The sequence below is a fragment of the Eleutherodactylus coqui genome, chromosome 12 (genome assembly GCF_035609145.1).
Source record: "Eleutherodactylus coqui strain aEleCoq1 chromosome 12, aEleCoq1.hap1, whole genome shotgun sequence".
Lineage (NCBI taxonomy): Eukaryota > Metazoa > Chordata > Amphibia > Anura > Eleutherodactylidae > Eleutherodactylus > Eleutherodactylus coqui.
In genome coordinates, this window is record NC_089848.1 from 58,925,304 (window position 1) to 58,943,195 (window position 17,892).

Consider the following 17,892-nt stretch of genomic DNA (forward strand, 5'->3'; position numbering starts at 1 on the left):
CTGCCTTTGGCATGGACAGGATACAGGCTGCCATATACATGATATCCGAGGAGGAAGCAAAGGGAGAGACTCTAATATTAGTGCTTTTACATGATATTTTGAAATACATAATATATCCAGTCCTAATGCAGTCCCTGTGACATAATTTATCACACACCTGGTATAACCCTTGCTGTTGATCTCGCTCTACAGTAGAATGCTTACTAATGTTCTTGCTATCAGTACATAACAGCAGCCAACTGGCAAGATCTGTTCACATAATGGCCAAATCTGCTATACGGAGCCAAAGTGCACTAGTTCTACTCCAGGATACCAAGTTGCGTGCACCACCAAGGAGATCAGAGTTTAGTACCAGTCTTATCACTTGATGAATGGTCTACTAACATTAACTGTACATACTGAGTTATATCTATGAAATAAATTAAAGGAACACTGATACACTGTGCTATGTGTAGTGTGGGTATAATGGGTTCAAGTCGGTCTAGGGTGATAAAGTTTCTTGTGGAGAGCACCAAGTTGGTGTAGGGAATCTTACAGGCCATGCAATGCTCTCTGGGAAAAGGTATGCAAATAGAGGAAGGAAAAATGCCACTGTAGTGCCACCTATTGGAGGGTAGTTATTCCGCCTTTAAGCAACAATGACTGTATGCTCTTACTTGATGCTTCGATGAATTTGGAATACGTGTCATATGTGATCACTGGAATCGGTAAGTCTCGAAAATATAATTTCAGTGCCCCAGCAATGATGTTTATGTCTGGATAGGTAGTACTGGAGAGATCAGTCTTGTCGCCATCTGGAAAGGAAAAAGAGAAATATCAGATATACATCAATGTCTGCCACACAGTGATAAACCCAAAATGGTCTGTTAGTAAATGTGTACAAGAGCAGAGGATTGAGAAGCAATCAGAATTACCGCAATACATTAACCCTTTGTAACTGAGCGTTGAGCTTGTTGGTAGGGGCTCATTGTAAGGGCATCTGATTAGTGGTACACCCATAGACTTCTATGAGGCCTTCCTGATATCATACAGAGTATTTTCTGTTAGATTATGTATCACACTCCACTTGTAGCACTGCTTCTAGGATTGATTGTTTCTAAGACTGCTGTACAGAACACCATATGAAGAGACTATGGCTCCATAGTACACAGCGCCAGGGACTATATGTGCCTCTGTAGAGCCCCTGTGGGCACCAGACCAAAGGCCACCTTCACATAAGATGTAAACGCTGGGGAATTCCCACAACGGGATTTGGTGCAGAAAATCTGCAGCATCTACAGTACAAGCCACGTGTATGAGACTGGAAAAAGCCTTGTCCCTTGTGGAAAGGTCCTCAAAGAAGTCTACGGGAGGTGCACGAATGCGCACGCGATACAACGCAAAACTGTGGGGGGAAAAAAACACATCTGACCTCATTAGGCTAAATAGGGCATGGGTGCGTTGTACGCACACATGAAATGACCCTATGTGCGCAAAGCAGTACAGTACTATGCGCAGGCACATGCGCAAATGGACCTCGTGCATAGCACAAATACGTTGCACTGAAGAGTGTGCATTCGCGCAAAAGCCTGTCTGAAGGAGCCCTAAGGCTTAGGGCCCTTTTACACTGAACGGTTATCATTCAGATTCCCTGTAAGTGCTGCCAGCAACTGAATGACGAGCGATAATTTGTTCGCTTATCATTCGTATGTGAAGACATAAAAATCAAACGACAATCGGCCCGTCTACACAGTCTTCTGGGTGTTCATCTAGGAAGCGATCTCCGTCCTGCGCCGCCTCCATTCACTGATTATTGGCCATACGTGGGATGACTGTCGGGTGCTTTGAAAGAGCTCAAATACTTCTTGTAAAAATTGAGATCGGATTCCGCAACGCGTGAATGCAGCCATAATATAGTGAGCTCTACGCTTTTTCTCCTAAGCTTGTTGGTATGAGTATATGTCTAGTGAATCCAGCCCTCCTAATTACATCGTCTGCTGGTTGCAGGGAGACGTGGAACAACGTGGGTGGCCGATGCCGACACTCCACTAACAAAGATAAGGGAAATATGTAGCGCCTTACTGAACACTCTCTAGACAGACGTGCCTCCATAACCCGGGCAGCGCTGGAAACCAGCGGGGGGAAATAGTTTTCTATAAATATACATTACTTAGTCAATGGTATGTCAACTGGACACAGTGAAAGTCTGTGCCGCTCCGGCCCCGGTCTCCCCGCTGCTCTATTTTTAAGCACTTTTCCAGACTTCCCAAGTTTTCAAGTCATTTGATATTCCTGAACACACACATAGTATATACGCTTTGGCTTGGAGGCACATTTTTGGTAGAAATGTAAAATGCAATGCCCTATAGACATAGAAATCTGCTACATGCAATACCCTGTAGACATAGAATCTGTTATTATTAGAGATAAGCGAGCATACTCGCTAAGGGCAATTACATGAGCGAGCATTGCCCTTAGCGAGTACCTGCCCGCTCGGAAGAAAAGATTCGGGTGCTGGCGCAGGGGAGCGGTGAGTTGCGGGAGTGAGCAGTGGGGAGCGGAGGGGAGAGAGAGATCTCCCCTCCGTCCCCCCCGGCACCCGAATCTTTTCTTCCGAGCGGGCAGGTACTCACTAATGGCAATGCTCGCTCGAGTTATTGCTCTTAGCGAGTATGCTCGCTCATCTCTAGTTATTATGTATCAGATTTATTTAGAGGGGGATCTTTCACATCCATAATTGAAGGCTTATGCCTCTTGGCTTTATTTCTGATCCATATCATATATCCCTTAAATATGGCACCCATAATACCTGTACCTCTGTGTGTTTCTGACCGTCTACTGGTCCGCCTGAGATTTTGTCTCACAGATGCATACTGCGGAAAGCATTGCTATCACCATACAGACGTATACTTGCCTTCCTGTGCTCCCAAATGTACATCATAACTAGATGTGAAGAGGGACTTAAAGGGACTCTCCATTTTACGACCCTCTGATCGAACACCCAGTTATTTGAACGTTTACTGTCAGTCCGCAGGGGAAGGGGATAATGTTTCTACTTGTGGAGTATACCACAAGGGTTTATAGAACCTTATGTAACCCATGCAATGCTCCCTGGGAAAAAAGCTATGTAAATCAGTGCTAGAGTACTTTTTTCCACAGCGCCACCTATTGGATGGTAGCTAACCTATGAGTCAATATCCAGTTAAGGATGTTCATCTTAAGAAGATGCATTGTGCAAGACACTATACAAACAAATAGTAAAGTTCCTCTGTACATGGGAGCCCAGTCTATGATGCATGCCCCATAGATTTGAATAGGCGTTAGTACTGAGGTCTCTGCGCCGTACCTTTTAATGAGCAGCAATAATGATGCGCTGGAATATTTGCAATGCTTTCATCTATACTCCCAGTAGACAATTATAATCATTTTAGGAACAATAAACCCACAGCTGCACCCATCAGGCCATTAAACTGATCTTTTGTTCTATGAATGCCATTTCTCAATGAATTGGCTCTGTCAACAGGGGATCAGTAAAATCCATTCATGTAAGCAGGATCTGATCCAAGACGTGCCGCACCTGTTTCATATGTAGTAACCATGTGATGGCGCAGCTTCTAGTGCTCCGTACTATACGGTTACTACCAACTGAACAATAACATGTATCAACAAACAAAGCCATTGGTGACATTTATTTGGTTCCCACCATGTTCAAATACTTGCAAAAATCTATTTATATATCTACCTACCTCATTCCTATATCTATCTATCTTATATATCTCTCTCTGTCCTCTCTCTCTCTCCCTCTCTGTCATCTCTCTCTCTCTCCCTCTCTGTCATCTCTCTCTCATCTCTCTCTCTCCCTCTCTCATCTCTCTCTCCCTCTGTCATCTCTCTCTCTCCCTCTGTCATCTCTCTCTCTCCCTCTGTCATCTCTCGCTCTCCCTCTGTCATCTCTCGCTCTCCCTCTGTCATCTCTCGCTCTCCCTCTGTCATCTCTCGCTCTCCCTCTGTCATCTCTCGCTCTCCCTCTGTCATCTCTCTCTCTCCCTCTGTCATCTCTCTCTCTCCCTCTGTCATCTCTCTCTCCCTCTGTCATCTCTCTCTCTCCCTCTGTCATCTCTCTCTCCCTCTCTGTCATCTCTCTCTCCCTCTCGGTCATCCCTCTCTCCCTCTTGGTCATCCCTCTTTCCCTCTCGGTCATCCCTCTCGGTCATCCCTCTCTCCCTCTCGGTCATCCCTCTCTGTCATCTCTCTCTCCCTCTCTGTCATCTCTCTCTCCCATCCCTCTCTGTCATCCCTCTCTCCCTCTCTGTCATCTCTCTCTCCCTCTCTGTCATCCCTCTCTCCCTCTCTGTCATCCCTCTCTCCCTCTCTGTCATCCCTCTCTGTCATCTCTCTCTCCCTCTCTGTCATCTCTCTCTCCCATCCCTCTCTGTCATCCCTCTCTCCCTCTCTGTCATCCCTCTCTCCCTCTCTGTCATCCCTCTCTCCCTCTCTGTCATCCCTCTCTCCCTCTCTGTCATCCCTCTCTGTCATCTCTCTCTCCCTCTCTGTCATCTCTCTCTCCCTCTCTGTCATCTCTCTCTCCCTCTCTGTCATCTCTCTCTCCCTCTCTGTCATCTCTCTCTCCCTCTCTGTCATATCTCTCTCATATCTATCTATCTCTCATATCAATCTAATATCTATCTATCTTATATCTCTCTCATAACTATCTATCTCATATCTCTCTATCATCTCTATCATCTATCTCTCTCTCTATCTCCTATCCATCTACCTATCTCATATCATCCATCTACCCATACACAGTGCTACAAATAGTGTTTATCATTTGTTCCTTTCAATACTTTATTGAATAACGCTGAATCACAGTAGAATTTTTGATGTAGAATTTCTGCATGAAACCTCTGTGGCATTTACAGTAGTGGCAAACGTGCTAGACACACAATGCAACAAATCTCATCCACACACTATGCAAAAATCTGTATGCAGTGTCAGTCTGGGATGCCTAGGGCCCACCATACAGCTAAGGAAGGTGTTCAGGGCCCATTGGGAATTCATCTGTGGTCAGTCTGAGCCTGTCTGTATGAAATTCATGCCGGAAACCAATATTGGCTGCAGATCTGAAATCCATAGCATGCCGATTTATGCTCCGGAATTTCATGACAAAGTTCAACCTATGCAATGCATAGGGCGAAATCTGCGGCAAATCTGCAGTATCTCTGCCAAGAAATCCACGACAAAAACTGTAACATGTGGTGTGATTTTTGGTGCGGTGGATTTTGGGTAGAATTGCCTTGTGTTCTCGGATTGTGTGAAATTGAATATATTTTATATATATATATTCGGTGTGTATATATTTTCGATATATATATATCAGCTGTGGATTTTGGGTAGAATTGCTGTCGAGATCTGCCTTGTGTGCCTATTCTCCGACTGTGTGAAATTGCATTGACATATATTTATATCTATCTATATATATATCTATACACTTGTGTGTACATACGTATTGTTCCAGAACACGCAATCCCCTGCAATGAGGGCCTCATTCCAGATTTTGCAATGGGACCCCAGGGTGTCTGGTTAGACCTATCTTACACCATACTATTCTATTCTGGACCCCCATGTCCCATACACCCCTGTTACGTTTGTAACAACCTGTGTAGCAGATCCATATATGGCCGATTGTTAACATGTGTTCGTATTTTGCTCATGAATCCGGTCATAGCTGAAAATCAGAAGGATCTGCAGGTCCGGTTCCATTTATAGTCCTTTATGACTGCGCAGTAATATGATTAGTTTTATTCTATGACAAGAGAATTCTCCTTGTGAAACCCAATCCCCACAGCCTCGCACATGAATATTTTAGGATGACATCTTTGGACTGTCAGGATTGATTACAATATCACAAAGCAGTTTGAAAACTTTCAACACCAATGAGCAGCCTGCAATATACATTGTGTTGGTGAAACCGAACCCCAGCGCCTTCCCCTCCGCCTGATGATAGAAGACTGCGCTTTATTTTTAATATAAAATATTAATAGAACATTTTTACTCATCATGGAAAATACGGATATGATTTCAGAAGTCAAGTGTTGGACTTCGCTTTGCAGGAAGTTCATTGCATCTGAAAAGGTTTCCAAAATAGTTTTTTGTTCACGTTTATTAAAACTTTTATTTAACTCCTTCGTGACGATGCCTGTTTGCGCCTTCATGACCAACTCATTTTTCAGTTTTTTTTCATCGCCACATTCCAGGAGCCATAACCTTTTCATTTTCCCTGTCGACATGGCGGTGTGAGGGCTTCTTTTTTGCGGGAGAAGTAGTATTTTTAAGGCCTTGTTCACACAAGCAACAAAGTCGCATGATCTTGCTACAATGATAATGCTACAATGTTGCAAATCGCATGTATGTGAAGCCCATGCTTTCCATGGGTTAATTCACACGTGATGTTTTGTAGCATGCGACATCCCGACACAAAAACCTTGCGGGTCCGGCGATATGCCCACCAGTCGTGAGGTTTTGTATCCCATGTTTCCCTATGGAGCCTTAATCTCTGTTGCACTGGATCGCACGAAAACACGATTTTCATGCGGTGCAATGCAACTTTGACAGTAGGACGCAATGCATCTTCTTACCGTCAAAGCCATAATCAAAGCCCTAACTGCAGGAAAAAAAATGTAAAAAAATGTATACATCACCTTAGAAGCGTTGTCAGCTCCGGCTCATCTTCTCCTCGGCACTATTCTCCTTCATCTCTTCTGGTCGGAGTTTAAAAAATTCCTGCCTCCTGCAAGCGCTGCCTCTGATTGGCTGGTGCTTAGCCAATCACAGCCAGCGTTCGATGAACCAATCACAGCCATTCATCAAACGTTGGCTTTGATTGGCTAAGCGTCAGCCAATCACAGCCAGCGCTTCCAGGAGGCGGGGATTTTTCAATCCTCGGCCAGAAGAGATGAAAAACATTGCCGGGGCCTGTGAGAAGATGCAGTGGAGCCCGGACAGTGGTTCCAAGGTGATGTATACTTTTTTTAAAAAAAATGTCTGCAGCTAGGGCATATTTTCATGGTAGGGCTTATATTTCAAGCCCCCCCCCCAAAAAAAAACCCTTGCATGTGGTGCTACAAAATCATGGTATCATCGCGGGAAACTGCAGTGATATTGCATGAAGGAGTGATGCCTTGTCGCCCTTGTGGACGAGGCCATAGGGCTCAGTCACACGGGCGCCGATCAGTCCGTGTTTCTGCAGGATTAAGACCGCTGCACTGCAGTTGCGGACGACTCTCCGCACTGCTGGAAGAAAGAACACATGGCCGGCAATGGAGCCGGTCATGCAGAGAGTCGTCTGCACGCGGTGCAGCCATCTTATCCTGCAGTAACACGGGAGGATCGGTGCCCGTGTGACTGAGCCCTTAATGGCATTATTTGTGGGTACATATAATGTATTGTATAACTTTTATTCATATTTTTTAGGGGGAAAAAAAGAAATTCTATTTGTTTTTTGGATTTCATTTTAACGACCTTCAGTTTGCGAAATAACTAATGTGATAATGTTATTCTCTGGGTCTGCACGGTTCCAGTTATACCAAGTTTATACGTTTTTTTATGTTTTGCTATTTTTACACACAAAAATCACTTCAAGATTTGCTTTTGTGTCGCCGCATTCCAAGAGTCATAACATTTTTATTTTTCCATCGATGGAGCTTTATGTGGGCCTGTTTTTTGCGGAATGAACTCTAGTCTTCATCTTACATGACCAGTGAATAGACCACCATAGTTGGCAAACCCAGAAGCTATAGTCAAGCCTCTGGGTGCCATAGCATCAGGATCCCGCAATCACATCGCAGGGGTCTGATGGGTGAGATAGGGAGCCCCTTCCCTCTGTCAGCCTTTTACATGTTGCAGATGCACTGACAGTAGCATGTAAAGGGTTAAACATCGGGGATCAAAAGTTTCTTTGGTCCCCGCTGTTAAGAGCAAGTGCCAGGATGTCATCCGACAGCTGAACACCCGCTCCACCTGGGACGGGAGACCCATACCAGGCTTCTCATGCAGCCGCCGTCAAAAGATGGTGCTGCAGAAGAAAGCTCCTTAACGGCAGCTGTCAAAAAACGTATGGGCGGTCATTAAGGCGTTCAAGAACGAATCACAATGAAAATGCAGTCCTATAGGCAGGTTATAGAACTGACTGTGCATCCAAAGACAGTCACTGATAGGACCACCTACTGGACATCCAAGCTCAGAAATAGCAGAGGTTCAACTGATTAAATGATAAGTTAAGGCTTGTATACTCGGACGTATTTGCGTCGTGCGTTACGTGTGCACTTTTTGTGAGCGTAAAATGCAGTGAATAAAACCCATTATTTTCAATAGGTTCATTCACGTGTGCGTGAAAAAATACACGGCGTGTTCTATTTTGGTATTGCACACCACAATAGGCCATTGAAGTGAAGGGGCCGATGCTAATATGCAGTGAATACGCAGGAAACCTGTAGATTCACTACGTATTTTTGTATCGAATCAATGAGCTCCGCCGTGCCCTTTTTTGCGTGTACAAGGATGCAGTGTATTTGCGCACACAAAGACCTGCAGGAGCGGGTGAAAAATGCAGGCAAATGCGATTTTCGGTCTCGTAAATACTCATTGTTTAGCTCATTTTGCTCTCAGACATGGTGTCGCTAGATTGAACCGCATGTTCATTTGACGGGTTCCGTTTAAGTATGTATGGTTGACAATTTATCATGGAATCCGAGCTCATTCACAATCCCGTTCTGCGACATTGTTCCTAAAAGTTTCATGTGATCCTCCGTCCTGGACAAACAAAGATGGCTGCACTGGTTCTCCGACTACCTGATGCACACTGTACATTAATATGTATCGGTAGTCTAAAGGTGCGTTTAGACACAAAGATGATCGCTCAAAACATATGTTCATTTTGCATAATCTACTAATTGGTACTAATGCCTATCAGTACCAATTAGTATTGTGTGAGCTACTGGGTGCTGAATTTATTCAGAGGACCGCCTGCTGCTTTCTGAATAAATTCTCTTTGTTCTGCCGGCGGGGCTGACAGCTGAGAACAGCTGATACAATGCAATCAGCCCTTATCAGCGCTCCACGGGCAGAACACAGCGTGCGGTCCGTCTTATCAGCTGTTCTGCTGAATGACAGATTTCAAGCCAAACTGAATTTCCATCGTTCGGCAGAAAACTGAAAGACGGGCATGTTTACACGCAACGATTATCGCTCAAAAGATGGCTTCTAAGTGAATTATGAGCGATAATCGTTGTGTCTAAATGGGCCTTTAGACACCACATGCTGCTCTGATTTGCTAGTGCTGCTCACCTGGGCAACACTGGCTAATCACAGCAGTGTGCAGTGCAGTCATGCATTAGTAATCACAGTTTGCATTAGGTAGTCAGAGAAGGTTGCAGCCATCTTTATTTCAGGACCAGAGGGTCTCTTTAAAGATCTGCTATACAATGAATGATTGTTCATCCACCAGCTTTCCTTTTTAACTCCACCAAGGGGTGCTGAGGAGGAAGAGATATCTGACTGTCAGGGTGGATGAACCTGATGACCTGGATTTATCATCTATTTGATATATCATGCTTATGATATACCGAGATATTATATTGCTGTAAAGAACGTATGGAGATAGATCCCATCTCTTGCATTTAGAGCTCTGCTGTTATGTGAGAAGCCTTTCCAGTCTTTGGTTGCAAGTTGGCATGTTTCCCCTTTTTCTATCATGTACAGATGTTCCCCATATTGGCACATTGAACGGACAGCTCACCTCGATCAAAGGCCAGTTTCACATCTTCAATGTGCTCAGTGAAGCCCGAGACTCGATATAGACCTTCTGACTTCAGGCCTGATAATAAAAGAATAGAAAATAAGATGTAAGTAAACTGTTCATGCACAATAAGAAAGTAACAAGTATGTGCAAACTAAGCAGCGCAGAGTCACCAGCCTTCAGTTTTTCATTTGGGCCTAAATCTATCCTTTCCCCCAACATGACAATCTTCTGCATCAATGAACTCCCTATACATCTCGTCATACAAACCTATAAGTGCCACATAGCAACATATCAAACAGTAACATAAAGGTAATGAAGGTGATGGATCAGGACCCCATCGGTTTACTATTGCCTAGTGCTACGCCCAACTGTTTTATTTTACTTTTTTCTGAAGCCACAAAATAGTAACTTTAGGTCAATTAATTTAAAGGGTATCTCAGATTCAATAAATAAAGGTTATTCTGTATACAGTAAAAAGTTATATATTATGCCAATATACTTCTGTAGCAATTCATTCATCCTTTAATACCCAACAGGTATAATCATCCTTGTGTAAACTGTGGGGCCTCGCTGCCATTCCCCATACAGTGAGTGCTTGGGGATTGCTGGGCAGGAAAAATCAGTGAAGACAATGCAGTGCTTAAAGGGATTAATTATATCACCAAAATGTTTGTTTTATTAATTAAACTACAGAGGGCCTTTCAGCAGGATAGATCGTCAACAGTAAATCGATGGGGGTCTGTTACCAGGGACCCCGCCAATCAGCTGTTCACTGGTTCGGTGTGCTCATACAATGTGCTAATTTCTGCAAGAAATAGACCACACGGGCTTCAATGCAGTAGCGAGGTTTGGTACTGCAGCAAAGTTCCCACGGAAATGAATAGGAACTTGGCCTGCAGTACCATGCCTGGCCACTGCACTGGGAACAGAGCTGTTTGCTTCCTGCGGAAATCAGCTCATTATATGAGCACACTGACCCAGCAAACAGCTGATAAGTATGGGTCCCTGGTGGCAGACCCTTGCCAATCTATTATTGATAGCCTACTCTGCTGATAGGCCACCAATAGTTTACAACTGGACAACCCCTTCACAACAAGATAATGAAACATTTTGCTTTTTTTTAATCTGTTTTTATTTTCTGATTGTAGAACTTTTTTTCTGTTTTTTATGTTGTCTATACATCTTTCATGAACTGCATTTAACAGCATTTAGAAGATATGCTTTACAGCAGCTTCAAGGGCCATTCACACAATGGACAAGAAGGGACTCATTGACTTGTATGGAAGACTATTTTAGACATGCTCTATGATCAGTGCAGGGAGGGAGAAGTAGATAGTAGCAGTTTATTACCAATTCTGAATGGTATATCCTGTGTTGTCTACATATAGGTGTTACATTTCAGAGTACTCCTGCATGCGATGTTATGACTCTCTTACACGGGACAATTATTAGGCCGAGTTCATACGGTGCGGAATTGCCACGGAATTCCCGTGCAGAAAGTCCACACGGCAATTCCGCCCGCGGCTCCTAATCGAAAGTGGACGAGATTTCGCAAAAATGCCAAAGGCCATGGGTTTTGAAGCTGCGCTTTTCCAGCAGAGTTCTCATATTTTTTTGGTGCAGCCATTCTGCGAACATTTCACTGGAATTCCGTCCCGTGTGAGCCCAGCCTTATTGTTCAGATTACTGCGGGAGAGCGGGGATCTGAACAATGATCATCCCGTGTAAACGCATGCAGAGACTGAACAACTGAACGAGAATTCTTCAGTCAATCAGTTTCTACATGTAGAAAACTGATAAAACCTGTCGTTCAGTGCAAACAGCAGCCGCTCACTTCTGAACAACTGTCTGCTTATGGTGAATGGAGGTGGGGGGGGGGGGGGGGGGGCGGGGGAGGTGGAGAACGCTTGCTGTCTCGCTCTGCGTCCATTCCGGCAGCGCTGTGAGCAATGCCAACGATCCTCGCTCCTGTGTGACAGCCCAGCAGCGAGCATCACTGGGATGAGTTGTTGGGACAAGTTGTCAGGGGGTGTAAAAGGACGATTAGTGAGATGACTGCTGCAAAGTTCCCTCTACAGATCACGAAGTGACAGACTAGTATTCGGTCAGTGGTCAGTGTCAAAAATGCACGATTTTAGGATCTTTTGAAACACAATGATTGCGACCGAAAAATTCTTAAAAAATATGTTGAACACAAAAATGTGATTTATATAACATGCCTTTTTTCTGATGACACCTTCCCTTTCATTAGCGTTCTGGTCCCTCCATTCCCAGGATCGGTAGGGGTCCCAGAGGTTGCCCCTCGCCAATCACATGGCTTATCCTAGCAGTTTACATCACTTTATAAGATGGGAATAACCCTTTAACTGAGTCTAGTAACAACTGCTATACGCTCTGAATTCATAACCTACAGTATAGGCAAAGTAAACGCAAATGGGACCCTGATTTATCAGAATAGGGGTCTAATACAAAGCGGCCATTTTGAATTCAATGGAGAGGTTACTATACTGAAGACTTCATCTTACTGTAGGTTTCAAAGCAGGGGGTTGCACCCAGAGGCATAACTTGAAGCTCCCGGGCCCCGATGCAAAACTTGTAACAGAGCCCCCAACTATAATGCTTTACTTATAGTACTGGGCTCCCTATATGGAGAGGAGACGCCCCTAAGGCTCCTGGGCCTGGGTGCAACCACATCCACTGCATCCTCTATAGTTACGCCCCTGGTTGCACCCATCGGCATTCCATGTCATCTCCTGTGGATATGCTGTAAATATTTAATATGTAAATACCCCTTTAAGATAACTGAAGCTGACTTTGGCATAGGGCTTTAGTCAGTTTATGCTATACATACCTAGTACCATACGTGCTAGTATTCACGTGCAAAACGGAGAACAAAGCAACAATTGACACAGTTCTACAATAGAGCTAAAGGGTTACATTGTGTAATGTTCACTTTTTCCTAGAAAAGGGAAGACTATTGAGAGAAGTCCCCGGTTTTGCTGTAACTCATAGTACATGTTTACTGTTCCCAGCTAGAATTAATTGTTTGTGTTCGCCGTAGAGTTTTAAGACCTTCTCTAAGGCACCATATTATAATGATCACGGGAACACAAGCGGTAATTGTTACAGCGATTTACAACATGAGCTGATCCTCAGGATTCCAGGAACATAGTGAGATCACTGGCGGAGTTACCCTGTGTGCCAGGCTGAAGTGTGCGACAAATTGGTGGAGTTAAAGGATTTGTTGTTACAACTTTGTTACAAAATATTGTTTCATCTCACAGTAATAGAAGGATGCCAGCAGCAATGGAAACAGAAGAGTCAGATCCTGTCCTTTCGGAGGAAGGTGACGAGTAGAGCTCAGTCAACATACTGTATACCTATAGTTGCTTTACAGTTTGCAGCCACAACCGCCAACTTACTCCTCCTGGCAGGCATGGCACACATCCTGCACTTGTCTTCAGCAGGGACCCTGCATCTGTCACTCACTGACAGCAGCCCGGAGGGTCTATGCGCATGGATGTGGCTGCGGTCTTAAAGGGCCAGCATGCACCTGTCAATCATGTGCTATATCAGGCATGCGTCCCCTATGGAGGGTGCCTAAGTTTGTGGTCTTTTAGTCCTGTTTACGGTGCTGTTTCACGTGTGTCTTGATTCTCTGGTTCCTGACTTTGTTGCTTGCTCCATTCCTGACCCCAGCTTGTTATATTGACCATGCTTCTGATTACTGCCTGCCCCGACTTCTGGCCTGCTGTGCCACGCTCAACCTATTCTATGTGTCCCGACCTCTGGCATATTCCTAGTTCTGAAGTTTTGATGCCTGTCCCGACATGGATTGTCTCACTATGCTCCTGTTCACACCCTCAGGTACTGTGCCTTGGCCTGTAGTAACGTAGTTACCCCACAATGAAGCCCAAGTCCTGATTGGTAGTGTTAAAGGGTGAAGAGCAGGGTACCTCAGGTGTCGCTTCTGTATCTGGCCCTAAGCCAAATTATTGAGTGGCAAAGTGGATCTATGCCCGCTGATCCCCAAAATTGCCAATGATTCCTCATCTTAAAGGTCAGTCTCATGTTGGCTTCCTACATTTAAGGCTCATGCACATGACAGATCTATGACACCTGACAGCAATGGTGTTATTAGACCTGGCACCACTGGAACATAACAGTGTTTGGGGCTACCACCTGCTGAAAAGCCCATGGAAGGGGTTTGAGGGCAACGTGTGGCTTCTGAGACACCTTTCGGGGAACACTGCCCTGTTGGAAGACAGTTATGATATAACTTGTATTAGTTCATAAGTATAGAAACTATTATGGATACATTGTCTAGCCACATATACCATCTCCCAGGCAATCTTATGGGCCATTTACATGGGATGATTGCTCGAAATTCGTTCAGACTCTTCAGTTGGCTTAAAAACCATTGCTGCATCGTTCTGTGTAAATGCTCCCCGCTTCACATAGAAGGCGAGCGAGAAGCCCTCGATCCAGGAGTGAAGTCTTTCAGTGTAAACGGTCTGCATGAGCGCTAATGACCTTAGCGGTGCCATCAGTGCTCGGGCAGTCATTTACCCGACTATCTGCCTGTGTAAAAGGGCCATTAGATGATCTAACCAGCAGTATTATCTCTACAGATGAGTAAGACAGTTGTAATTGGGTTTGCATTAAATGTATAAAGTAAAGAAAAAGCATTAGACTCATTTTCCAACCTCTGCTTTCAATCTCCTGGATGCATATGTCCACAACCATTGGCCTTGGAGTATTGTGTGCTTTCACCAACGTGGTAAGGTCACAGCTGTACACCTTCTTGATGCGCTTGAGATCTGGCTGGCAGTCATTGGGCACATACTTTGAACACTGTTTATGTACATTCAGGCCACAATCTACAAATCAGAGATAAAGGGATTAGCAAAAGACTGGCAAAGCACATATCTGCAGGACATAAAGTTACAAAGTTGGATATTAATAGAAATATTAGATATTATGCTTTTCCATAGCATGATGACATATAGTAAAAGAATAGTTGTTAGACTCACAATTTCTTTATACACTTTTATATTTAGAACTAAAACTTCTCTTTATGCCTAATGTATAAAATTAGAGTGACCAGAGATGCCAAGTCTTAAAGGGGTATTCTGGGTATTTACTATTGATGACCTACCTTTAAGATAGATCATGAATAACTGATTGGTTCAGATCTGCCACTTGGGATCCCTGCCGATTAGCTAATCCTCCGGCTCACTATCAGTGTAGTTGGGCTAGATGTCTGCATCAGTGGTCAGAGCTGAAGTGTCATAGACGGTTTCACTCCCATTGAAATCAATGGGAGTGATGCCTCCAACCACACTTCCTGCCCTGACAAACAATGACGATGTCCAGCCCCACTGCACTGACAGTGGGCTAGAATATCAGCCGATTGGCGGGGATCCTAATTGGGTGGGGGGTCATTATTCATGACCTCTCCTGGTGATCGTTCATTAATAGTGAACCATCATAGAACCTGCTAGAACCTATTTATCCCTCTGTGATTTCTTCTTCATTAATAGTAAATGCTCAGAATACCGCTTTAAAATCTTTGTAAATAAAGCTACGATGACAGGCTGTGTGCCAGTTATAATGGGACCAGCAATTATTAGGAAATTATAGTACCAGTGTTTCTGGTGGCTCAATGCGGCACACAGCTCTGCTACATGCATGTCACACACACAGCACTGCTACATACATTGTTCATCACATTCAACAGGGATCAGAAGCAGCACAGCAGTGGAGATGAAAGACCTGTGATGACGTCACCATCATACTCCGCCCCTGATCACATGACGGTGACATCATCACAGGTCCTGCATCCTTGTGCAGATTATGGATGGACTACAAACCCCCTGTGGCCTCAGTTGCTATGGAATACTAATGAACACCTAGCCGAACAGCAGCCATGTGCGTAAAGGATCTGTGATGATGTCACAGTCATGTGATCAGGGACAAAGCATGTAACTCCCTCACTGGGGATGAAGGACTTTTGATAAAATCACCATCATGTGATCAGAGGCGGAGCATGTAAGTCGCTCACAAACCCACTCACTCACACATGGACGGACAGGTATAAAATGGTAAACGCCCTGTGCTCCTGGAGATTGGATATAAAACCGTGAATTATAAGGGTGCACTTTTACTTATCCAATCAGCAGGAGCACGAGGTTTTTACTACTTTATCCCATTGTGTTCACACGATCGAGGTACTGTTTTTTTTTAGGGTTTTCCCCTGACACTCTCCCTGTATCCTGAGAAGACGCCACCAGGGATGTGTGTATTGGATTATTTATAAAGCCCTCTTGGACTAGCGATGTGGACGCCTGTCATACAGACCTCTGGCCTATATTGCCGTGACACGACCTTGAGTAACACTTGGGACCACTCTTCCTGAGTAATAGCCTACTGAGCCCACAGTGAAGCCCATTTCCCTATTGGTGGGGTAAAAGGGTGAAGACCAGGGTACCTCATGTGTCGCCTAAGGATTTGGTCCAAAGCCAAACCAGTCTGTATCATAGTCAATCTACGTCCACTGATTCTGACAGTTTAACTGAGTGCAGTCTAAAATTCCATTTAATTGGGCTTTCTGTATTGGGGGCCGATAAGACGCTACTTAAAGGAGATGTCTCGAGGAAGCAGTGAAATTTTTTTTTTGCCCAATCCCCCTAATTAAGCATACATTACTAATTACCCCTGTAAATGACTTTTCTAGCTGGTTTCTACTTACAGTTCCAGCGTTTCAGCAACTTATAAAAATTTTCCCAAGATGGCCGCCGGCTCTTTTCCCTTCGCTTGCTGTAGCCCGACGTGCGCGCTCCTGAGACGCTACCAGCCGTGTCTCCCTGACAACCAGACGCCCCGCAGCCGCCAACCGGACCCCTGGATTCAACGCGGCCGACCAACACAGTCACCCACCGCCAGGCAGCAGGTAACCGGCGCAGCCCCCCCGGCCCAGCGACAGCCCCCCCCCCCGGCCTAGCGACAGCCCCCCCCCCGGCCCAGCGACAGTTCCCCCGGCCCAGCGACACCCCCCCCCCGGCCCAGCGACAGCCCCCCTCGGCCCAGCGACAGTTCCCCCCGGCCTAGCGACAGTTCCCCCCGGCCTAGCGACAGTTCCCCCCGGCCTAGCGACAGTTCCCCCCGGCCTAGCGACAGTTCCCCCCGGCCTAGCGACAGTTCCCCCCGGCCTAGCGACAGCCCCCCCCCCCCGGCCTAGCGACAGCCCCCCCCCGGCCTAGCGACAGCCCCCCCCCGGCCCAGCGACAGCCCCCCCCCCCGGCCCATCACTTACCTGGACGGCTGGGCGGCTTCTCGGCTGGGCGGCTGGGCTGGGCGGCTCTGCACCTTCCTCTAACAGAGGATGGTACAGAATGGCCGCTCCAGCGCGCTCCCGAGCAGTGACAGCTCGTCTGCGCATGCGCAGAAGAGCTGTAGCGGCGAGCACACTGAAGCGGCTCGTGCTGAAAGGAGAAGACCAGACTGCGCAAGCGCGTCTAAAAAAGCAAGCTGCCAGCGAATTTAGACGGAACCATGGAGACGAGGACGCTAGCAACGGAGCAGGTAAGTGAATAACTTCTGTATGGCTCATAATTAATGCACGATGTATATTACAAAGTGCATTAATATGGCCATACAGAAGTGTATAACCCCACTTGATTTCGCGAGACAACCCCTTTAATCAATTCCTTCAATAATTTACCATTTTCTCTCCTGGGGAGAAGGGCAAAAAATAAAGAGGCCACATGCAGATTTATGCTATTAAAACTGTATAACAACTGAGATTTTCAGAAAAAAAAAATAGCAGAAAATCATGTAAATTCTGGTTTTATAAATGTGCTTTCTATTAGACAACATCCCACCCATGACCACAGGCTTATCTTCTGCCCTAACAAGTACTGGATCTCATACACATACACTAGAATTAGCTCTTCTGTATAAGCCAACTTGTATTTTATGTCTAATACTCCTTTAAAAGCCATGTTGACTCCATAACCTAGATCTCTATGACTGATTGCTTAGGAAATATTTGGCTTTTGGCATACTTATTTCCTGACAAATGAACCATTTAAAGAAAATGTAGATTGAAGCAGTAG

General features: G+C 45.2%; 1 protein-coding gene across 1 annotated transcript in view; it reads right to left on the reverse strand.

The window, feature by feature from the left end:
• Positions 1–17,892, reverse strand: part of CHN2 (chimerin 2) — a 317,209-nt gene that overhangs the window by 8,220 nt on the left and 291,097 nt on the right. The window contains exons 9-11 of the mRNA XM_066585622.1: positions 14,482–14,655; positions 9,773–9,850; positions 657–794 (exon numbers count right to left, since the gene is read on the reverse strand). Coding sequence (XP_066441719.1) covers positions 657–794; positions 9,773–9,850; positions 14,482–14,655 — 390 coding nt within the window. The remainder of the gene's footprint in view (positions 1–656; positions 795–9,772; positions 9,851–14,481; positions 14,656–17,892) is intronic.